Below are 24268 nucleotides of genomic sequence, written 5' to 3'. Positions count from 1 at the left end.
GTGTATACTCCACAAGCACCTTACCCCAAGTGATGATTGATGTGGTCAGAACAGACACAGAAGAACTGCTTCAGTGTTTGGCTACAGAATCAGAAGCTAAGTCCCAGTAAATCTACTAGTGTCAAGTTCTGCCACTTGGACACTCCAGAGAACAGAGAACAGATAAATGTGATAAATTTTGAATGAGCTGAAGCTGTAGCACTACTTTCATCAAATCAAGAAGCCAATAGAAAGTTGAAGAATAGGTAATTTATTTCATTCTGTAAAACTTCACAATCACCTCCTAATTTTTGCCTCATCACATAATTCCATCTTTCATCATCTCTCTCTGCAGAAATACTTCCGTTCTTCAGGGCATGTTTTCATCCTCTGTTCAGACTTTGCTTGCACAGCTTTGAGGTGAGACAGACAACACCAAGCAGTGTTGCAGAGTGCCTTTTGCACTCCAGCCCCCACCACTGCAAAGGAAATGTGCTCCCTTAAGCTAGCCAACAGCTGCTGTGCTGATCAGGCATTTCTACCAACCTGTCCACTCTGGGAGCACAGGCAAACACAGTGAATATCAGGAGTGAAGATTGCTGGAACTGAAGTGTTTTGGAGAGGGGAGTTCATGATATTTAGTTGACTGGCTGCACCTATCAGGCTAGTCTAGCAAATATCTGCAGCCTTACAACAAAAATTATCCCATAGTCTACAGCATTACTCACCTTGCTATGCCTCTACTCCAGTTAAACAAAAAAAACCAAACAAACAAAAAAAAAAAAAAAAAAGAGAGAGGTAGAGCTTTATAACCGAGCTTTTATAACAGCATGTTAGGTAGTAAGATATAAACATATAAATTACCATAGTGGACAAAACAAGCCTTACTTTATAAGTGCAAATTACACACAGACCTAATCATAGAATCATGAAATCATTAAGGCTGGAAAAAACCTCCAAAATCATTAAGCCCAACCATTGACCAATTACCACCATGTAAAGTGTAGGAGTAAGTCCCATGTCCAGTTGTTTTCTGAATGCCTCCAAGGGTGGTGACTGTACCACTGCCCTGGGCAGCCCATTCCAATGCTTAACTAACCTTTCTGTGAAAAAATACTTCCCAATACCCAGCCTGGACTTCCCCTGGCACAGCATGAGGCCATTTCCTCTCATCCTGCTGATACTTGCCTGGAGAAGAGGCCAACCCCCACCACACAACCTTCTTTCATGCAGTTGTGGAGGGCAACAAGGTCTCCCCCAAGCTTCTTGCTCTTTTGGGTAAGCCATGCTTCTCCAGGAGAATGCTGTGGCACCAAAGGCTTTACTGAAGTCCAGGTAGTCACGTCCACAGCCTTTCCCTCATGCAATGGGCAGGTTACCTGGTCATAAAAGGAGATCAGGTTAGTCAAGAAGGGCCTGCCTTTCCTAAACCCATGCTATGGCCTGTTCCCCTGGTTGTATTGTACATACTGATAAACTAGCAAATGCAACTTAGTGCCCAAGCTTCTTCATAAGCTGCCCAAAAGGGCCACTAAGATGAGGTGGTAAAGTTTCCACCTACATTAGGGTACAAGGCTCTAAACTGAAATTTATTTAAAAGACAATGTGGATAGATAAAGCACACTTGTTTCATATTTCACAGAATAGTTTGGGTTGGAAGTGACCTTCAAGGTCATCCAGTTGCAACCCCTCTACCACTGGCAGGGATAACTTCCACTAGATCAGGTTGCTCAGGGCTCCATCTAATCCATTGAATACTCCCAGGGATGGGGCACACACAGCTTCTCTGGGCAGCCTATGCCAGTGCCTCACCACTCTCACCATAAAACAATTCTTCCTGGTATATAATCTAAACGTAGTCTCTTTCATTTTGAAGCCACTCCCCCTTGTCCTCACCCCACATACTCTTGTAAGAAGTCTCGCACCATCTTTCTTGTAGACTCTCTTCTGTAGTGGAAGACTACAATTAAGTCACCCCAAAGTCTTCTCTAGGCTGAACAATCCCAATTCTTTCAGCCTTTCCTCATAGGAGAGGTGCTCCAGCCCCCTCATCAGCTTAGTAACCCTCCTCTGAACTTGCCTGATTGCCAGGAAAACGGAAAAAACAGTGAGAAGGGGGACGGAAAGGTAAAAAACAAGAGAAAACCAGGGAACAGCAACGCCCAACACCAGGGGTTAAGCAAGACCAACATCACACACACACACAGCTGTCACAGCAGCACGGGCGGAACGCGAGCTTCTCGCACTTCCGAGAGCAGAGAACCTCCTCCTTTCCCGGCCCATCCAGCCAAGCGCAGCCCGCAGCTGCCAGGGCCTGACATGGCGACTGCGCCCTCACGGCCCCGCGCGGCGCATGCCCCGCCGCCTCCGCCCGCCCGCGGCGCGCTCTGACGCGAGGAGCGTAAACAAAGCGGCGCCCTGTGGGAAGAGGGAAGCGCTACGTGCAGGAAGAGGGAGCCTCCATCTTAGGCGCTCGTCGCGGCGGCGGGATGGCGACGGATGGCCGGGAGGAGAAGGGTATGTGGCGGTAGAGAGGGGGGCAAGCGTTAGGCCCCAGGGAAGGGGGAAGGCTCAGGCGGGGATCGGGCCCCCGCCTGAGCCTTCCCCCTTCCCCGGGGCCACCTTGGAAGCTGGTGCTGGGCCTTCTACCAGGAGACGTCCGTCTCCTCCGGGGAGCGGAGGGGCGGCGGGGTCAGGGATGACCCTTCGAGGATGATTTTATTTTTGCGGAAGCGCTCCCTGTGTTTTGCTGGGGAGCAGGAGATAACAGGGCCCCTCATACTTTGGTGTCCCGGCAGCAGCGGGCTCGGGGCAAGGTGACTCGAGCAGCGGGAAGAGGGAGAAGTTCGTGGGCCTTAAGTTTTACATCATCGACAGCGAGTTACTGCAGGTTGTGTTTTCGCAAAAAGTATTTGCTATTTTTATTGCGGCTTTTTGTTTCTGCTTGGATCGCTAGGCCGTTTTGGTTTTGGGGTTTTTTGCACGGTTTTCTGTGGGGAAATGTAGTTAGTTTAGTAAGCAGAAATTTCTGTTGGAATCTACTTTGCCGATTGTTGCTCGGCTTTTTGCAGTGAGCTGTGAATTCTGGGCACTGTGGGTAAATAAATTTGAGTTAGAGGAATCGGACGATTTCAGAGTCATTACTCTGGAATAATAATAATCTAGGGCAATTAGTGTCGAATAATGGAATCACGGCTCTTGTAAGTGACTACCGCTATCCACGGAAGCCGAAGTGATCCGCATGTTATCTGTGGGATTATGTTAGTCAGTCCTCACGAAATAGCCTCTTTAAGAAGGCAAAGCAGAGTTAGGTGTAGCAGATTGCCCTTTGCTGGTTAGTGCAGAGCCTTGCGGAGTTATAAAAAGGGCAAAGTATCACTAGGGTAGTGTGGCTTGCATTGCGTTCATTTGGATTTCTGTGGAGAATAATGCTTCCTGTAAAGCCTTTTGCAGGATATGTGTCCACAAAATGGCTTTGTCAGAGTGGTAAAGGTTTGCTGTCTGGTATTTATTTTGAAACTATATTACATGGAAAATACCCAGTAGATTTTGTCGTAGCTAATAAATAAAGTTATCGGTGGTGCTTGATCCTTAATGGTGTTATTGTAAGACTGGTAGATTGGGATATGGTCAGGTTGTGTCAGAACAGATCTGATCACCCACTGTGGATGAGCCGTGAATTTGAAATGTTTGCTGTTATCATCTATAAATTTCTATTCATATAAGTATTTATCCAGTTGCGCTTGAATTTTTTTTCAGTGCTTGTTAATCACTGCCAGTGGTCAAGTTATATTTTTAATTTTTTTTAATTATTTCTCATGTGAAAGGGGTTATTTTGACTGAATAGTAAGTGTTGATGCACATTTGCAGCTGAACCGATTTCTGCTGTAAGTGCTCCCATAGGAAGAGAAATGCTGTTTTACCACTTTAAATAAAGCAAAAATAAGGCTTGCAGGCCTGTTTAGTTTGAAATCACAGGGTCTTATTTCTTTTGTGTGCCAAATCGGATTTTTGCTTGGACCCTTCCAATAGTTCTTATTCTCCTGGGCAGCAGACGAAATGGCCTCTCAGGCTACCTTCCTGCTATTTTGGGTGAGTTAAATTTGTTCATGGAAAGAGCCCACAAAAGACAAGCGGCAGGAGAGCCCTGTTGGGAGTATCTGTCACAGAAAGACCTCATTTGGTCCCTTCCTCTTCAGTGAAATACCTGTCCTCTGCCATTTTTCTGTTTCTGATTTTGTGTTTTTCCTGATGCCTCTCTGAGATAATTTGGCTCTTCAGGTTGAACACTGACAGTGGTGGTTCACTGAGAGAAATGATCTTGTGTGAGTCAGAAAAGCAGCGTATCCAGTGCGAGACAGGAAGCAGGCTGCTAAATAAATCTGGAGATGTGCTTCCAAACAAATCAGGTCATTGTGCCTGTGGAAGGGGATGGGAGATCCTGCTCCTGTCTCCTGCACCCTCTTTAACCTTCCAGCTGCAAATGAGGCCCATCTAATCTGGAAGGGATTTAGGAGAGAGCGTATCAGACTTGCGTTTTCTGTTAAATTTTCCTTCTCAACTTCTGAATGAGCTGATAAGGAGTCTTTTACCACCTTCCAATGCTGCTGCAGTAGGTAGGTTAAATCTAGTTTGCTCAAGTGTGCTATTGTCTCACCAAGAGGGAAACAAATCTAAGGTTCAATACATGTGATTTGAGATGGATGATATGTTTAGTTTTCTAGTCTCAATGCACCTCTTTTTCATTAGTGTGCAGTAAAAAAACCTTGTGCTCTAGACTTGCCAAGCTTCCTGTGGACAAGCAGAATGCAAGCCAGGAAATTGCATCCCATGTTTGGCAGTTACACAGCCGTGAATCTGACTCTCATATATTTATCAGTCACAGCAAGAATATTTGCTATGGATGTATGGCTACAAACATAAAGGGCTGTTCCTAAGAGAATTGTGATGCAAGTTTATGTTGCATTTAAATGCCTGCTGACTGTAAGCTGCCTGGGAAAGGTTTGATCCACTTCTCTCTGCATCATTTCCTTTGCATTAGAGACACCTACTGAGCAGTCCAGGGATCACTTCTGCATTCCCCTACCACTGAAAATGTGGAGAAGTGCCAGCAGGAAAGTTAGTGCACACGCTGGCTTCAGATTTGGTAGTATAGAGTAGAGAGAATTTTAATACTATTTTATATATATATATAATGTGGATTATGTTCGGGGTTTTTCAATATCAAGCTGTAAATTTTATGTTGTGGCTCAGCTCAATATTTTGAGCTAGACAAGTTGCTGAACTCTGGAGGACTTAATTGCTGCATTACCTCAGTTTCACGCAGTACTGGAGTCCTTACCTTGTGTCTGCTACGGATATTGTAAAGCAGCTGAATCCTTGGAGGCTGCTCTGGTTTCTTTTTCCTGAGCACAGAAATTGCAATCAATCACAAAGTGCAAAGAACTAAGAATTTTGGAGAGATTCCAAAATTAATACTTTTTTTATTTTTCCCTTTGCATGGTAAGGCTTAGTTCACTCTTTTTAAAGTGCTTGGAATATAGATCTGCTACCCTAAAGCTTGTGACTCCTCCTTCTAATAGGATCACCATATATCCCTTTTGGTTTCAGAAATTGTGACAGATTTTAAAATCTTGTGAGCAGATGTGGTCATTTACTGCCTCTGGCATTAATTTTCTTTAACATTTGCCCTTTTGATCAAGCTGTGGGGGATTTTTCGGAACAACTCAGAGTTAATGATGCAACAAATAAATACTGTTTTCTCCATTATGTTTTTTCTATTTGTTAGTGAACCACAAAACCCACCATTCTAACACTGCAATGACAACAAAAATAGTGAAGAGAGATTAATTCATCATGCAAGTTTTAGAATTTTGCAGAGATGAGGGTCCCTTCTCTTTACTAATGGCACTCAGACTACCTCCTGGTCTCCCTTTTTCTGAAGTTTTATGTTCAGCTGTCATTTGTAGGTCAGTTTTGCTGAAAAGCTTTTGTGACATGAGGAGCCAACTTGGACCTTGTTTAGAGGTCTAAATGCATCTTGTGACATATTTTAATTTTTTTATTTGCTCTACCTGATCCTTCCAAATGAAAGCGTAGAAATAAATCAAGAAGATGTCAATTTTTTGCTTTGTTGCAGATCTGTAGCCCTGAAGGAAATGTTTGGGTTTGTAACTACTAATTCTGTGGTTTACATATCCAGACTTTTTATGGTTGGTTTTGACTTTTTTTGTGTATTTTCAGATGGTGAACTGAATGTTCTGGATGACATTTTGACTGATGCTCCTGACCAGGATGATGAGTTGTATAACCCTGACAGTGAGCAAGACAAAAGTGAGAAAAAGGGTATGTGACTTCGGTAGTGGTTGTTCTGCAGGAACATAAGTGGTAAAAATGTCTGTCTTACTTCAGTTAGTCTTTGAAGTAATGGATTTTATAACTTGATTCAAAGAGTGAATGAGTTCCAAAAGTCTTTATTTCATGGACATGTGCTTTTTCACCCTACCCTCCAAGCAAACAGTCAGATCCATTTCCTTTTGTCTCAAGAGCAGTTGCTGAGTCTGGCTTGTTCTGAATTCATTTGCTGTTAGGAAATGACTGTCCTTTTTGGCTCAGTGAAGTAAGATGGAAGTGGAGCAAAGGGGTTGCAAAGTCTGATTCCAGTTCAGTTCTTTATTTGGCTTTAGGCCAATCCTCTAAGCATTTAAATTAGGATTTCCAAGTGTAAAATCTGAGAAACACATGTGTCTTAGAAGTAAAATACGTGTTTTAGGACATGAGCTGTTCCTAAGAAGCAGTTTTGAGTGTTGCTGCAAAGCCTACAACTGGAAGATGTTCCCTGTGACTGCAGCAGGGTAATTACCTAAAATAGAGGACGTAGAAGCCTCTGTACAGTTTTTGTTTTGATATCGGAAATAACACTGAACTTGATATTTCTTTCTATTTAAGGATCAAAAAGAAAAACTGACAGGATGGAAAATGCTGAAAGCAAGAGGCAAAAACCTTCTGTGCATTCCTCAAGGCAGATGATGCCAAAGCCTCCCAGCTCATCAGTTAGCAATAACAAGAGAATGGTGAGCACGAAAGGAAAGCTGGTGTCAGAGTACAAGACTGAGGAGTACCCGAGATCCGACCGAAGCAAGCGCCCCGATGGCGATCGGAAGATGCGAATGTCCAGCAGCTCCAGGGAACCTTATAAAGGACAACCAGAGAAATCTTACATGAGGAAGAGGGATATTGACAGAAGGGCAAAGTCTTCTACACCGGATGGTTCAGAGGTATTAAGTATTCTTGCTGCCTTATAAATAAAGAAATTTTATGAGACTTTTGTAAGGCACGTTCTCTTAGGACTGTGTGTGCATCCTGACAATGTTATATGACCGCTGATTCACTTTTTCTTTAAACATCAGAGAATCAGGCATGATGTGGATAGAAGACCAAGCAGATCTAGCCATTCTTCTAAAGAAGAGGTGAACTCTGAGGAATATTGTTCAGATCACGAGACTGGCAGTAGTGGTTCCTCTGAACAAGGCAACACAGAGAATGAGGAGGAAGGAATGGAAGAAGAGGAAGACGATGAAGGGGAGGAGGATGAAGAGGTGGAAGAAGATGGGGAGGAAGATGAAGAAGAGTATGAACAGGATGAGAGGGATCAGAAGGAAGGAAATGACTACGACACACGGAGTGAAGCCAGCGATTCTGATTCCGAATCTGCCTCTTTCACAGATGGGTCAGTCAGATCTGGGTCTGGTTCAGATGCATCAGGTAGGCAGCATCTTGCATGCTAATGTGAAATACCTTGCCTCTGAAAGTTTGACTTTTGAAAGGTAACCACTTCCTTACCATGTCGAAAGTAAGCCGTGGTGGCAGAAGTCAGGAAGATGTTAATTATGAAATACCATAGGCACGGAAAAAATTACTGGGAAGTGGTAAAACAAAATTGTGAATATCCAGATTACTGTCTTGAGGATTCGTTGTATTATTGACTGCTTTGACCTTGCTGTTCAATGCTTTGTAACAGTAAAATTAGTACTTTCTTGGGTATCTAATGGCTTAGTTTTCCACACAATTAATTTTAATTCAGCGTTGAGCTGTTTGGTGTCCATCTGGATGAGTGACCAGGTAGACTGGTGTAGTAAAACATTATGTCCCTGGGGAATGGTAGCTGAATCTTAAGTATTGGCTATGCTCAGCATAGGAAATCTAAACCTAAACTGAAATTATCAGAGCAAATTTAGAAGGAAATAAATGTTTTAAGCAGAAACTAGAAACAATTGGTTTGTATTTGTATATTGTAAGTGGTCCTAACTTGCAGATGTGAAGTGCTAATGACGTAAATACTTTTGGGTTTGGCTGTTCGTTGTTTGTTTTTTCTAGGAAAGCAGCTTGCAATCCTGTTAAGATTCCTATTGTGTATCTTCCTTGTCTGAAGTCTCCATAGGTGGTCATCCTGCTTAATATGCTGCCTCTTTTAGCTCAGCTCTGCTGTATGAAATTAGAGACAGCAAGGTGTAACCTAAAGACAAGTGAAACTGTAATAACTGTTCTAAAAAACTGTGGTATAACGTAACACTGTCTTAAGAGTGGAAATAATTGCCTGTGTGCCACAATGTTTTGTTTTCCTGTCTCTTGCTGTTTTGGAGCTCTGAGCAAATGAGCTATTGCTGCACAGTTTGTGCTAGACGTTGCACATTTGGGTGAAGGCTGAAAAGAAACGCTAACCCACCCTTACTAAAAATATAATAATAATAAATTCTATCTGTAAACATTGCACAGATTTAATAGATTTGTGCCATTGATCTTCCTTTTGTGAATGAAAAGCTTGAGTAACTAGCATTTGCTTCTTCTGTGCATGATAGTTTTGTGGCAACAACAACGATTTTAATGTGCAAGGCAAATGGTAACTTCACTTTTACTGATGCTATTTTCCTGTCTCATTACTTTTTAATCTCAACTTTGCCTGTGTTTAAAGTATGGCTTTTATTTTTTATGGTTTCTTTCAGACGAGAAAAAGAAGGAGAGGAAGAGAGCTAGAGGTATCTCTCCAATTGTTTTTGACAGAAGTGGGAGTTCTGCATCAGAATCATATGCAGGTATTCTTCCTTTTGTTGCTTGTCATTGTGACTTGCATCAAATCTTAATGTGTAATCTAAAATAAATGTAACTGGCTGTAGAGATTTATAGGGTCTGTAGCTTTGTATAATTTGGTATTGACTTCTGGCATGTTGTGTGTGGATACCTTTGGGGGGAAGTAGGCTTTCTTGTTACTTTAATGCTATTCTGTTGCTTAAGTGGAAATTTCACTTTTTTTTTTTTTTTTTAAACTTGGAAGATGATGATTCAGTGACTAGTTTTCTGAGTAGGAAATTGTTCAAATACTATTAAAAAAAAAAAAAACCCAAATCAAACAACCTGAAACTGAAACAAAAAAAAAACCAACAAAACAAAACACTCGTGCACATTGAATAGTATTTTTTGTGTGTGTGGGTGCGCGCCAGAAAGCATAATTTGTCATGAATGAAAATTGTATGGGACAAGGCTGTAGAAATTGTATATTATCTCTATTAAGGCTCAATCTGAACAAATGTACTTTGGCTAAACACAGGTTCAGAAAAGAAGCATGAGAAATTATCATCTTCCGTTCGTGCTGTCCAAAAAGGTATCATTTAAATTTGAATTTTTAATGCATGCCCCATAGCAAGCCATTGTCTCTGTTGATTAAATTACCTCTAAGTAGTGATGTTCTGATATAAATCTATTTAAGCACATCTTTGTTCTGAGCATGATAATTGAATCTTGAGCTACTTTTGCATGTTTTGAGAGTGATATGCAAAAAGTTCAGTCACTGTGCTCTTTGCAGAGGCAGCAAATTTTAAAAGGAAGTGCTTAAAGCTGCAAAGAGGAGCAGCATTCACCATTCTCTATTGAACAGTTTGTGCTTGTTACGAGTGTTACCATCATTTATGCAAAGATCTTTAAGCAAGGAAATAAGTCCTACATATCGGAACATCACTGAATCATGCTGATTTTATTTTACTTTTTTCTTTACTTGGATATCTGAGTTTTAGTTTTGGTTTGGTTTCCCCTGGCATTTTGTGCTCTGCAGCTTTGACTTTAAGTTGGGTGGTTGACTGTGGTAATACATAGATAGGAAATGGGTGGGATACTGTGTATTTTGAAGAAAGGAAACAACTATCTGTACTCAAAGCAACATGTGTGGTAAGTATTTACAGTTCAGCTTATTTGATACTTTGTTTTCTTTTCAGACCAAACAAGCAAACTTAAATACATTCTCCAAGATGCAAGGTTCTTTCTCATCAAGAGTAATAACCATGAAAATGTATCACTTGCTAAGGCAAAGGTATGTTGTATTTTCTTCAAACTGATCCCTTTGTCTGTTTTCAGACACACTCACCTCGGTTTGGGAGAGTGTGTTTGGATTGTTATATTGCTTGGATCTTGGTGGATGCAGCAACAAAAGCTGCCATGCCTCAGTTCTTTGGCTTCCAGCGTAACCTAGAAAAGGTCCTGACCACTGGCCATTTATCTTGGCAAGAATGGGGTTGAAAGGGGCCTTAGGGTCTATTTGATAACATCCTAAGCCAAGCTCTTTTGGGAATGCTGGAGTGGTATTTTCTCCCATCCATCAGCACCTCTGTTCCTGTTGCTATACTCTGAGAAGGTTCAGAAGGTTGTTTGGCTTTTTTCTAATGCTACATGAGTAGTTTTGGTCAGGTGTTTCAGGATCTGAAGCCTTACTGTGGAAATGTATGCCTGGCAATGCTGGTGTGAGTGAGTTCTTTAGGAGGGATTCCAGAGCACCAGATTTCAGCTGTTGAGGAATTGCACAAGGTGTCCATTGCAGCACTCTGGTGGTTTTATATTGGCTTGTGTTCTTTGAAACAGGTCATAGAGAAAACACTTGATTTGCTGTTACACAAGATACATAGAGTAGGTGATTCTGTTAATGAAGATTTTCTAAATTAGGGTGAAAATAGCATCAAAATTATTAAACAAATCTCAAAGTCCTGGGCATGCTTGGTTCTCACCTCTCCTTCCAGCTTTGAAGGTGCAGTGAACACCATTCTGACTGGTGACTCTGTAAAGGAGTCTATTCTTTTTTGTGCTTCATCCATGTATGGAGCTGCAGTAGTATCCTTGTTCCTGAAGTTATTGAAATGGATGCTTTGTCCCTCAGTGTGGAGGCACCAGTGCTTTGATGTTGGACTTTCATGAAACTCACTTTTGTGGTGCCAATGTAACAGGTTGTTGAGTTCACAGCAGGGCTTTACAAGCAGCCAAAAGCCATGTAATCTGACTGAAAGCTAGCAAAAACCCCACATATTCTCTGGTGGTTATAGTGAATTACCAGAATCAGACAAACACTGATCTGAGTTCAGAGTAGGGCATAAATACTTACCTGCACTGAAAAAATGCAAGGGAAGGAATGTTCACTTTGGTATGTATAGCCTGTTCTGAGGCTGAAGCTTGTTTACTCAGAAAATGGATGGAGGAGTGATTCAATAAATTCTTATTCTATATCAGCTCAGCTGGCACCTTAAATAAAACAGGTTGTGTTTTATTGTGTAGCTGCATAGCAGCTGGTGAAATGGAAAAGATAATACTTAGTAGTAGTAGGAGATGTGTAGGGCTAAACAAAGTGATTTGTTTTGCCGTTTTAAATTGTTACTTTGGTGTCTTTCATGTTGCTGGCATTTCACTGAAAGAATTTTGAAGTCTGCAAACTGTCCTCAGCAAATCTGCAGTACTATAGTCAAGTCTACCTGCCCACCTTTTAGCAGTATTCTGTTGGTTTTTCATAATTCCTGTGTGTTATATAATACATAAATTCCTTTAGTCACTTGAAACATATGTGAAAACTTTCACCCTTACTATTTTTATGCTAACTGCCCATCATTATAATTATAATGGAAGTCTTACATGATCTAAATGCATCTTCAGTGTTCAAAAAAAAGGTTGAAAAGCCAGTGTTTTAAAAGTTTTAGTACAAGGCAGGCTAAAATATTTCTTTATGGAAATGAATTTTGCAATATGTTTTTCTTTCTATTATCTTCTACTCCAGTGCAATATTTTGGTCTCGTTTTCTTCATCTACATTACATATTTATGTTAGCTAAATCATTTGAGATTAACTGTTGTGTTTTGGGATGGGGTGGGTGTTTTTCTGTTTTAGGGAGTATGGTCAACACTTCCAGTGAATGAAAAGAAGCTTAATGCTGCATTTAGATCAGCAAGGAGTGTTATTTTGATATTTTCTGTAAGAGAGAGTGGCAAATTCCAAGGTAAGGAAAAGTGAGCTATTTTCAAGGTGAGTCAAAGTGAGTTGTATATGCAATAGCCTTTCTGTTGTATCTTTGTTACAATTCATACAAAATCCTTCAGGGTTTGCAAGATTATCTTCAGAGTCCCATCATGGAGGATCACCTATACATTGGGTGCTGCCTGCAGGAATGAATGCAAAAATGTTGGGAGGTGTCTTTAAAATTGACTGGATCTGCAGGTAACCAACTGTGCATTTATGTTGCTGTTAGTAACAAGGCATTATAACATTTGTGTATTACTCAAGTGCCAACAGCATCCTTCTGAAACTTGATTCAGCCAGAGATCTATCCTCACTGCTCACTTGAGTAGACAGCTGTGGGTGAAAAAGATTTGTCCTTACATGGATTTTTTTTTTTCTGTTTTGATCTGACTAAACAAAGAAAATATTACTGTTCTGAAACAACATATGACGTAGTGCAAGTATTGCATAATGTATAGGTTGTGAGCAGTATGTTCTTACAGAAAAGATTTTAAATCTCTTATTAAGGAAAAAAGTTACAGCAGTCCCATGAAACACATTTAATGATTGTACTTTGGACTGCCAGAAAGACTGAATAGAGGAAAAGTGAGACTTTGAATTAAAGAAGATCTGTGTTGGAAAGATCCTCTCAAAGCTACTGACTCCCACCTCCAGCTCAAAGCACTTCTAGCTTCATAGTTAGGTCAGTGCTCAGGGATTCAAGTATGTGCTAAGAGCTACCACATGTAGAGGTCAGTGTATTGGGATGGTGAGATAATAAACAAGCACAATCTCAGTATTGCATACAGACCAAAATATTTTTTTTAAAGGAGGGCCTGTCATAGTATGAACTATATTAGTTACTACTGGAATAAGTCCAAGTGAAATCTTCAGTTACTAATATATAGACCATAAGAATATGTTCAGAGACCTAACAGTACAAAGAATAACAGGATTATTTTATATGTAGACTCCTGCTGTATACATTTTTACTTCTTTTCTTAATAAAAATAACTGAGGCAAAACTATAAATGGTGCCACTTGCATATTTAGGCGGGAATTGCCGTTCACTAAATCTGCTCACCTGACCAATCCTTGGAACGAACATAAGCCAGTAAAGATTGGACGCGATGGACAGGTTTGTTAATTCTTACTTGTTTTCTATAACTGACATCCTCTAGTGCTTGCTTCCAGCTTGGAATGTGCAGGAGAGTAGGAATGTTTTTATAGCAGTTACTTGGAGTAGAGTGTTGTGGCAAAGGCATTTTGCTTCTTTCTAATGCTGTTGTGGAAGAAGGAAAAGGAAACAATACAGTGCCAATTCTGTTTTCATCTTTATGATAAACAGTGTTTGCTTCAAAACTGTGTGGTATTCTGAATTTGAAATGTGATGTGCCTTGCATTGTATAGTGTGCAAACCACATAGCATCAGGTTTTAAGAAAAAGGTCTGGTGTTTCCAGTTGTGCTCTGCATTACGTTTTTTAATATGTACTGTATTGCTTAAGGCATAGACTCCCATTATAGAATATCTGCTAAGCAAATTTCAAGTGGGGCTGGCTCTTTGTCTTGTCAGACATACCAGAGTGCAGGTATGTTGCTGCTGTCATCATGTACCCAAGCTGTGGGTAAAATAGGTTCTGCTTTAAGACAAGGTGGGAGGTAATCTCCATACTGTATGGAAAATGTCAACTCCATGTTGCGTTGTTTTGCCCGCAGATATGTTTGCTTTGTTGTGTAGCAGGAGAAAAACAATAGTTTTGATATTGTTTTTAGCTTAGTGTGAACTTAAAAAAAAAAGTTTTTCAATTAACTTAGCTACTGTTAAATGGCCAAGGAAATATTTTTTTTTTCCTAATGTTTTGTCTACAGTAGACTTGCAATCTGGACACGGGTTTCAGCTTTTTTCATCAAATTACTGTACTGTTATGGTCTAGACAAGCATTGCCTGATGCTTGCTCTCCCTGTTTTTCAAGTCTGCTTATTTCCTGAAGCGGTTGTCATTTATCCATTTATATTTGCACAACTGTGAATGGATCTCTCTTGTGAGGACACGTACACTGAAAATCTGCCTTTACGACATCATTTGGGAAGGTGTTCTGCAGGCCTGCAGTCACCAGTTTGAAGAAGCACTTCTGTTTTGCACCTGGCTCCTGCTAGATTTATTTGATGGCCCAAGTTCTTGTAGTGGAAGAGAGAGTCAGAAAATCCATATCTGTCCCTTTCTCCTCCAGACAGTTTGCAGTGTCTAATGGTCCCATTATCTCCATCTTGTTCCCTATATCCCTCATATTTCACTTTTAATCTAGGTTGGAGAGACCTGACCTTTTCAGTCATTGCACGTAGGAATTGTTGCATTAATTCACTTATTCTTGGTGCCCTGCTTTGAAGTTTTCCATTTTTGTTGTCCCCCTATTTTTTGAGACTTAGGGGCACAATTGCAGCCAATATTTAGGGTGTGGGTGGAACATGAAATTCAGTGTGATACAATGGCTTTCTTATTCCGTGTTCTTTTCCTAATAACCCTGAGCACACAAACTGCTTGGTTTGATCATGGTCAGACCTTGAGTTGGTATTTTCATGGACCTGTCTGCCATACAATGAAGAACTCATACTGAGTGGTAGTAGTCAACTTCATCAGGCCATGGCTTTATATGTGAAGCTGGGATGGATTTTTTTCCTGCGTGTGTCACTTTTCTTTCTGTAATAGGTAATCATTTTCTTTGTGATGAAAAACAGTCCTCTGATTTTATAGCAAAACAGTGATGTGGCCTGTATGTCTCATGGGAAGATATGGTTACCCCAAGTGTTGGACTATTTAGTGAAAATTCTAATTAGTACCTAAAGAGTTAAAGGTAATGTAAGTGAATTTTGCTGTGTCTAGTGATACTGAAATCTCTTTGAAGTGTCCTTTTTTTTTTTTTCCCTTAAGTGTCTGTGTCAGTGTATTTGGGGAGAGTTTCATTTCTTCAGTTTATGAACCACTACTGAACTTCTAACTAATTCTAGGAAATTGAGCCGGAATGTGGAACCCAACTTTGTCTTCTCTTCCCTCCTGATGAAAGTATTGACTTGTATCAAGTCATTCATAAAATGAGGCACAAGAGAAGAATGCACTCACAACCCCGATCAAGAGGACGCCCATCCCGTCGAGACCCCGTTCGGGACGTGGGAAGGTTAGAAACGTTCTTTGGACTGATAATAGGCACATGTGTGAGAATAACCTGATGGAGGAATGTGATTCGTCAAAGCTTGCCCTGCGATAAAGAAGAGAGAAAATCCTCAAATCAAGCTGCATGGACAAGTTTGTGGCTTCATTGAGGATTTCACATGGTTCCCCGGTCTGTCATTTTTCAAGAGGAAAATGGGGATCTTTGCTTTTGCAGAAAAAAGCTCTTAAAGTTCTGTCTCTAGTTTAGACTAGATCATTTATTGAGCTAATGCAACTTGTAATGCTAGCTGTAGGTAAGCTTGGCTTGATTATGAGCAGGCTAGATGGAGAGGAGGAAATATTTATATGCCAAAAATGTGTTAATATCTTGTAAAAGCCTTTTCTTTCAGGTGTGTCTCTGGATAAGCCTTATCAAATATGGGACTTTTATAAGGATCACTTAGAATTTTGCAGAAGATGCCGCCTCATTTTGAGGATAAAATATTTAAGTTATTTTGATATTCAAGAGGAGCATTATTGGGACTGTTTCAAATTGTGTCACCGTGATGTGTTAACCCTATTGCCAAATATTCTCTAACATGTAACCACTGAATTCACACATCTTGCTGAGCTTCTGAAAACAGTAGGTTCTTTCCAAAAGGGATCAAGTGGCCCTTGGAGACCCGGCAACAAACCAAAAAGAATGGCTGTTGCTGTGTCTGTATATACAACCTTTCCAGATGCTGGCAGTACCTGTGGACTTAAAGTATTTTTAGAGGATCGACATGTTTATTGATCACTGCTTTATGAACTTAACATCATTTTCCAGAAAAAAAAGGGGGTATAACTTGTTACAGAATTGGAGAAGTCTTTGCAAAGAACTGATACTAGCCCTTCTGCCAAACACCTTTTCCCCGTGGTAGCCACTTTGCATACAGACTGATGTATGGTTTGGGCTGAAACCTTTGGTTAAGTTTCCTTTTTGTGGAAACATCCTGTGGTAGGTACAGAGCCCCAACAAGAGTCCCCTTTTCCTTGAGCTTAAAAAAAAGGACACTGTAACGAGTAGGTAGGAGGAAACCTGGCAGCGCCCCCCTATTTTTGGCTTTAAAGGACTGAACACCAAGATGGCTTTTGGAGTTAAGCTAAGAGGTTTCCAGTGCAATAAAGTATATACAAGTGAAGGTTTTGCAATGGACTGCAAACTATACATATAACACCACCACACCTTCTCAAGCCTGCCAGGGCCTCCATTTATGTATGTGGCTTACAGCTTAAAGTCAGTAGTTGGACTACTATATGAACTGTTTCTATCATATTTTATACCGGTCGTAAATGCACTCTCAAAACTACAAGAAAGCGGTATGTTTATTCTTTACACCAGCTTTTATTTTCTTTGATCTGAATTTGTTGTAGATGCAACTGCTTTGGTTTTTGGGCTTTTTGCTCATACTAAAGAATCTGCTTCCATTTTAAAAGGCTTAGTAACTGGGTATGGTGGGCTTTGATGACTGAAGTTGGGGAAGGGAGGGAGAAGTCACTATTTATAAAACTAAAAGCTATATAAACTTGTTACTCAGCCGGCAAGTTGCACAGTAATTAAGCAATATAAAGAACGTGTTAATGTCTTGTCATAAGGAATTATACTGTTGGGGAGGGGGAGGGGGGTGAGAAGGGAATGGTTCTGTAGCTGCTTTGTGTTGAGAAACACTGTTACATTAGCACTAGAGTCTCCCAGTGATGTTTATGTACCTTGGAGCAAAATAAGCACACAGTTGTCAGCTCTTTTTTGAGCCTAACAGCAACTGGAATGTAACTTTATAAGGAAGAGCAGAGTTCTTAATATCTCTTCTGTCAAAGAGCTGCTTTTATAGAAAACAGGCCTAATTATTTTAATTATTAGGAAGCTTGAGTGTTATTAAATTGAAAAATGCACCAGTGCATTGCTAGTAAGTTGCTTAGAACAGAAATTATTAGAAATAATATAATTGGCCTACTCAGTTAGGGAAGTCATAGTTAAAGTTGCAATTTCACAAAGCATGCAGAGTTTATTTATAAATGTTGTGGAAGTAGACCTTTTATTGAATTCTTTACCCATTAGCTATCAAATGCAGTAGTTTTCATACCCTCTGACTGCAATGTTCTGTGAAATTCTTTGTTGTCCGATAGGTGTTGCAAAATGTAATGTGGAAAGTGTAATGTTAATGCCTAAGCTTGAGTTTGGTTAGACAAATTTGTTACCTTTTGTTTGGGATGAAGATACAGTTGGGTGGAGTTCTTTCCTTTACTACCTAAATTCCTGTAGACAGAAAGTAACAGTGGAATGTATGTAATTGAGCTATTTCTGATTCTTTCAGTTCAGATTTGAAGCTGTAGAACATTTTGAAGCAAATAGATTTGAGAATGATTACATTGATATCCTGGGCAGCTCAGACTGTTCCTGTGAGGTATTCTGCTGTGACAAATGCTCCAAGCAACCTTGTTTAATCTTTGATATCTAATTTGTGTAGGCGTCGACCAGAAGATTATGATATTCATAACAGCAGAAAGAAACCAAGGATTGACTATCCCCCTGAGTTTCACCAAAGACCAGGTTAATATCTTACTATGAAGATTTGTGTGCACCAATTCATGAGTATTTTCTCTTTTAGCATATCCTCGTTAATTCAAAAGTAAAATACTGATATAACTTGGATATGAAAATGTGACTTGTTTCAAATGCTGCCTGCTGCTTTAACCCACCTCTCGAAGAAGTCAGTGACGCTGTTTCATTGGTTTGAGAGCTGAGTTTAACCTAGGCTGAGCCCTTTTTAAAAGCGCTGAATTGTGTACATTGTTGTGAATGGTCTTCTCAAGTGCTGTGTTAATGTGGGCACAAAAATAGATCTGACCTATTTGTCAAGACGCTAATCATCAAATGAAAACGTTTGAGAAATTTCCACCTGGGAACATCAGCTGAGACTGCGTGACTGGTAGCCTCTGTGTGGAGATGATGGTAGACATTCAGTTATGTTTTCTGAGAGAGTTTTTTTTACAAGCTTGACATGAGTTAGGCAGGAGGATGTTACCCTGCATTTTTACAAGAAGATCTAATGATGAAGGGAAGTTTGTTGTTCCCTAGAAAGAAATGTTTGCAGCGGTACTGCAGCAACAGCACTGCTCATAGCAGCCTTTTTTTTCTTTCAGAAAGCAGCTATTAAGAATTTGTTGCATTTAGTCTACCAAATTGTGCTTCACATCTCTTAGAAAAGTGCATTCTGCTATTTCAGTCATAGATTTCTAAACCTGTTCAGAGCATGCCTGTATTGTCTGCAAAGCATGCCTGGCTTGTCTGCAAAGACTGCATTCTTTCATGCAAAAAGTGTTGTTGCTGCTCTGCATCTTTCCAAGGCCATTGTTTAAAAAACAGAACAAGATTTTTTAAAAAATAATGAAGGTCACTATTTTATTGTAGTGCAAGCGTGCCTGATGTTTTGCACCGTTCTGCTGAGCTCTTTAAAGGGATTTACTGAAGCTGTAAGAATTCTTTGCCCTGTGGGGCTTTTCCAGATAATTTTAGTTTGTTTTTAATTTCCTGTGTAGCATTGTATCCAAAACATATTGGGAAATGAGCTTTTTACTGAATACGCATTCTACTGAAGATATATAGTTAGGAAGTAGTAACAGCCACGTGCTAAATGCCTGGAGGCAGCACTCTTCAAATTCATGTGCATTCCTAATTCATTTGACTAAATTTCAAGTCTTTATTTGCACAGTTTCCCTCTTGCATATTTGTTGGTACTGTGTGCAAGTTCTTAATGGGTTTGTTGATGTCACTTTTTTATTATACTACTTGTCTTCATTGTCTGTTAGGAGCTGTAAGTTTTCAAGAGTTGTTTTAAAAGTGAGGGTAGTAGCAGATAGACATAATTTTGTAGTAGCCACAAAATGAAAGGATACTTTCTAATGAATATAGTTTTTAAGATTGTTAACTTGAGACAATAAATTGAATTAATACTGCTTGATGTTCGAACAGGGTATATAAAGGATCCCAGATATCCCGAAATAGACAGGTAAGGTGTGTTCATGTTACTCATTTTATGTCCTGGTAACTTGTCTGCACAGATAAGTTGGATTTAGTTCTGCAAATTTTTATTCCCAACAGACGATTTTCAGGAGTTCGACGAGATGTATTTTTAAATGGGGTAAGTTACTGCATGCAATTTTTTTGGGCAACTTTATATGCATCTTTTTGCATTTCCAAAGAACACTCAACACAAATTTTAACATTACTCTCTTTCATTTTAGTCCTACAATGATTACGTGAGGGAGTTCCACAACATGGGACCACCACCACCATGGCAAGGAATGGTTTGTGTCTTGTTGAATTTGGTTTTTCTCCTTAACATACAGCTTCTTTTTGTTTCCCCCAAAAGAAGCCTGCCATATTCAGTGTGCTCTCAACTCTTCACTTTTCCTAAAATCTACCTTTGCTGTAACAGTGTAAAAAATTTTAGGGGAAAAGTATTGATAATAAGTATTTTGAAATTTACTTTTGACAGTAGTCTGGCATTTTTAGTAAGCTCTGAAGAAATAGCAGAACTCTCCTTTAGCCTAGATGGGAGGGTTTGATCACATTCTGTATCCTGCTAAATGTTGATGGTACTTGGCTCTCAAACAGTAAATGCATCAAACATGTGAACTTGTTGAAGAGGCTCATGGAATGGGCTGCTGGGCTCTAGTGTTGTGCAGTGGCTTGCTTTTGGCTATGGCAATGAAGCATGCAGGAAACTAGCAAAATGTGCTGCGCAACCTAATTAAACTAGGTCTTTCTGTATTACAGCCTCCACTGAAGTGCACTTTTTTCCCAGAAAGATGAGCAGATACATGAGTGGACATATCTACAACTATGTAGATAGTTCACTTGTACAAGTTGTGGCCTTCACGTCAAGAGAAGTAGTCATAGTGAGGTTATTTTGATTGTATTTAGTAGTAAGTCTGGCCTGATTTTGTATAACTATAATGAGTCTTTTGGCTCTTGTTTGTACTGGCAATGAGCAAAAAGCAGTGCCGGATACAGAGATGCTCCTATAGCCTCTCATTTTTGTCAGCTGAAACACAACTCCTTACAACTGAAGGAAGTAAACAGGGTTGTCAGATGGGGGGGAAAGCAGATTTTTAAACAGTTAAGCCTCCAGAAACTCCCTTTTTTTTCTCCTCCCCTCTTCTGCATGCAGTCCAAGTAGTTGTCCTAGAATCCAGTGCTTTCATTTACTTTCTTTGTAACAAAAATGCAAGCCAAGATGCTTTTTTACTAGGCAAAGGAGGACTGTGCAGATTGAAGAAATGAAAGAAATCAGCCAAAATAGGTTTTGTTAAAAACAAAAAGAGGGCTAGCATTTTGTCAAATCATTTGACTTGCAAATTATTTGGTTTTTAATTTAGAATAGGAAGAAATTCATAAGGAATGAGTATGACTTGTTTCTGTAAGGGCTCTGGTTTGGGCAGAATTCACATTCTATGTGCAAGGGTTTAAAAACTCAGAACTGAAACTGCCACATTAAAATAGCAGAAGTTTTGTGTATGGTGTCATATTGAGGCAGATGCAGAAGGAAGGGATGTTGGACTGTGGGGGGGTGGTTACCAGACTTCTCCAAGCAATGGTGGAGAGGGAGTAAAGCATGCCAGCCCAATGAAAAGTAGTCTGCTGTTCAGTTAGGAGGCTGTGATCAGATTTATATAGATGCTGTGTTTTCCATCTGAATGATGCACTCCTTGTGTGCATTCCTTTGCTTCAACAAACTTCCTGTAACTTTCTTGTAGCCACCGTATCCAGGTATGGAGCAACCACCACACCACCCTTACTATCAGCACCATGCACCTCCACCTCAAGCTCACCCTCCATACTCAGGACATCATCCTGTACCTCATGAAGCGAGATACAGAGACAAACGAGTAGTAAGTGTCCACACAGACAGAGGGGATGCAAGTCTGCAGGCTGAAGTAGGAATCTGGGGTCCAGGGGTAGCCTAGCTTGAGCTTTGTTTGCTATGATAAACAGCATGTTTATGACCTGTATTAGAGTTCCTTGGAAAGATCAGTTGTTTAGATTGACTACACACTTACAGCAAATTTGAAAAGCCTTTCTCTCCCTGGTGAGGTGGAGGGGAAAAATTCTCATACTCTTAAACTGAGGTGTATGCTTAAATTGGCTTCCGGCTTGTCCATCTCTGAACATTTTCATCCTGAAACCTGGTTTGAATAAGGACAGGGCTGTATCTTTGCTCGTGCTCATTGGTAACAAATTACTTTATCAGCAGAATTTTGTGTTTTAAAACTTCTTATAGACACATCAGAAAACAGGGTGGATTATTAAGTTTCTGTTAGCTGGCTTGAAAGCTCCTTAGCTTTCAGGTCTCTTGCTGGTGTCTGGCATTTGAACCCCAGATTCTGCACATGGATGCTGGACAGTTGGTTTGGTTGGGTTTGCCTTTTTTTAAGTACTGGGCTTTCTGAGGAGTTACAGCCAGCCTTATAGATAAGGGAGGGAATTCTGATCTGGGAAAGAAAACAACAGAGCTCTCCTTTCATCACAGCACGACTATGACATGAGAGTAGATGACTTCCTTCGCCGCACACAAGCTGTTGTCAGCGGTCGGAGAAGCCGGCCCCGGGAGAGGGACCGAGAGCGGGAGCGCGACCGGCCTCGAGATAATCGGAGAGACAGAGAACGGGACAGAGGCCGCGATCGGGAAAGGGAGAGAGAGAGGATTTGTGACCGGGACAGAGACAGAGGTGAAAGAGGTAGATACCGAAGATAATCTATCTGGAACAGTGCTCACTTGAATCAAAAAAAGCTTGTATTTTTTTGTGTGTTTACAAGTAGTACATTTTATTTTCAGCTGTCTACTCAAAGTTCATTGTGTAGAAGGATTTATAATGACCCTCTCTATTCCAAGCATGCAGTGAACTATGAACTGGAAAAATTCAAATAGGCCAAAAATAAAATACACAAAGCTGACACACAACTTCATGTTTCTATTGGAACAAAGTTGGAAGCAGCTAAGAATGTAGATATTGATTAATTCTCAATAAGTGTTCTACTTAGTGACTTCATTCTAGGTTTTTGAATACTGATGGATAACTGCCTTTTTTTTTTTTTTTTTTTTTTTGCTTTGATGTTTTCTTCCTGTAGTTTCATATGGTTCGATGGGAGAATGCTGCTATCAAGTATGCAAATACTGAAGTATGATCTCTTTCTTTTTTTTTTGACGGTATGGCAGTGTTGTAGCAGCCTTCCCCCCCCCCCCTTCCCCCCCATTTTTTAACCCTATCTGTGAAGTCAAGTGATTTATTTTCAGTCTTCAGTAAGGAAAGCAATATTAAGAAGACACTATTGATACCTAATTTTTAGCCTTTTTTAAAAATCTTCCTGTGTTCAGTAACATTTTGGTCAGTTCTCTTGTCTGGTCTCTTTCCAAAATGTACACATTGCTTGGAATGTTCACAACCTGCGTGCGTGGAACCAGAAAATATTGCTGTATTCTACATTGCTACCTTTTTTTTTTTTTATAAAAATAAATTGGTAACTATTGAAATGTTTAAACCTCCATGTCGGGTTTCTTGGTTTTCTAAGCTTGACAGTTTGGCTAGATTCCAGAGTTCTAGGAAAAAATCTATGTTCAGAAATAGTTCAAGTGTTCTTTGTGGTAAGCAAAACTGATCTGAAGCCTGAATTTAGGAAAAGGACTCTTGATATAAAAGGTAATTGCATTTCTGTTTCCCTAGTGAAGTGGCCAATAACTCCTGCAGCTCATCAGAGTTAAGGCCCTACGTCTTCAACTTAATCATATGATCTTCAAGCTGTTGAGAGGCTGTCCTCAGCCACAACATACCTGTCTCAGGAATGTGTTAGTCCTGTAAGATCCAGAGACTGTACCTGTGTTCTTTGTAGCGATCACTTGTTACTTCTTTTAAATAAGAAATGTTTTATCTATGCCAATGGTAAAAATGTGAGGGGGGGGGGAAATTAAAACTTGTACTGAAAGTTCTTCAGTTTATCCAGCAATTTCCAACTTTCCAAAACTTGTAAGAGTAGCACTGCCTTGGTACACTTCTTCGAACTTCCTTCAGTGTCTTCTCATGTAAGAAATCCAGACTGTGCTTTAAACACCCCCAGCTCCACCCTGCTGGGTGCTGCAGCTATTTTTACAAATGCCAGGATAGGACTGGCCACTGTGTGGCATTTGTGGAAATGTGGTTTATTGATCTGGCAGTAGTTTGTGCTCTGCTTATTTTAGTCTACAGTCACAGTAGACATCTACATATGTTCAACAAAAGGTTAGATCTCCAATGTACAAATATGTTTGGCTTCCTTGAGCAGAACTTGAGGCTGAATATGTGTTTGGGCTCCTCAGCACAGTTTATTGTGCACAGAGAGGTAATGCCTGCTAGCTGGAGGATTAGATCAGTGTGTCAGATTTAGAATACATTCTGTGTCTAATTGGAGAAATGTGTCACAGACCACCCTCGTACTTTGATATCTTTCTCTGCATTGTATACAGACTCTAAAATGAAGAAGGGGTTTTGGTTTCGAGTTTTTTTTTGTTTGGGTTGGTTGGTTGGTTGTTTTACTTTTTAAATTCAGTACTAGATAAGCCAAATTACTCAGAGTAGGTTACAGAAATGATGCACCTCCTTACAGGGACTGAGGAGCACTTTGTCCAGCTTTTCCCATCTATCCTGTTTCCTGTGTCCTTTGTTAGCCCTGTCTGACCAATACCTGTGCAGCATGCTGGGAGGCTTGCTGGCCTTCTGGCATCCAAACCAACATCTCAGCAACTGTGTGACAGGAGCTCATA

The 24268-nt window shown here is 40.2% G+C and overlaps 1 protein-coding gene across 4 annotated transcripts; it reads left to right on the top strand.

The window, feature by feature from the left end:
* The first annotated feature begins 2384 nt into the window (after positions 1–2384).
* Positions 2385–23004, top strand: YTHDC1 (YTH N6-methyladenosine RNA binding protein C1). Of its 4 annotated transcripts, XM_064710992.1 has the most exons (18): positions 2385–2496; positions 6223–6324; positions 6928–7256; positions 7389–7743; positions 8982–9071; positions 9584–9637; positions 10245–10339; positions 12172–12280; positions 12381–12498; positions 13333–13417; positions 15287–15453; positions 17939–18021; positions 19444–19480; positions 19573–19612; positions 19716–19778; positions 21231–21365; positions 22004–22211; positions 22603–23002. In XM_064710992.1, the coding sequence occupies exons 1-18, from the start codon at positions 2469–2471 to the stop codon at positions 22650–22652; spliced, it is 2148 nt and encodes a 715-aa protein (XP_064567062.1). In that variant the 5' UTR covers positions 2385–2468; the 3' UTR covers positions 22653–23002. The 4 variants fall into 4 exon arrangements, with proteins under 4 accessions (XP_064567062.1, XP_064567063.1, XP_064567064.1 ...); XM_064710993.1 differs by having other exon boundaries at positions 22004–23004; XM_064710994.1 differs by lacking the exon at positions 9584–9637.
* Positions 23005–24268: the final 1264 nt, after the last annotated feature.

This window comes from Zonotrichia leucophrys, chromosome 4, assembly GCF_028769735.1.
Source record: "Zonotrichia leucophrys gambelii isolate GWCS_2022_RI chromosome 4, RI_Zleu_2.0, whole genome shotgun sequence".
Taxonomy (NCBI): Eukaryota; Metazoa; Chordata; class Aves; order Passeriformes; family Passerellidae; genus Zonotrichia; species Zonotrichia leucophrys.
Note: the sequence above shows the minus strand (reverse complement) of the source record. Positions and strands in the feature narration are given on the sequence as shown.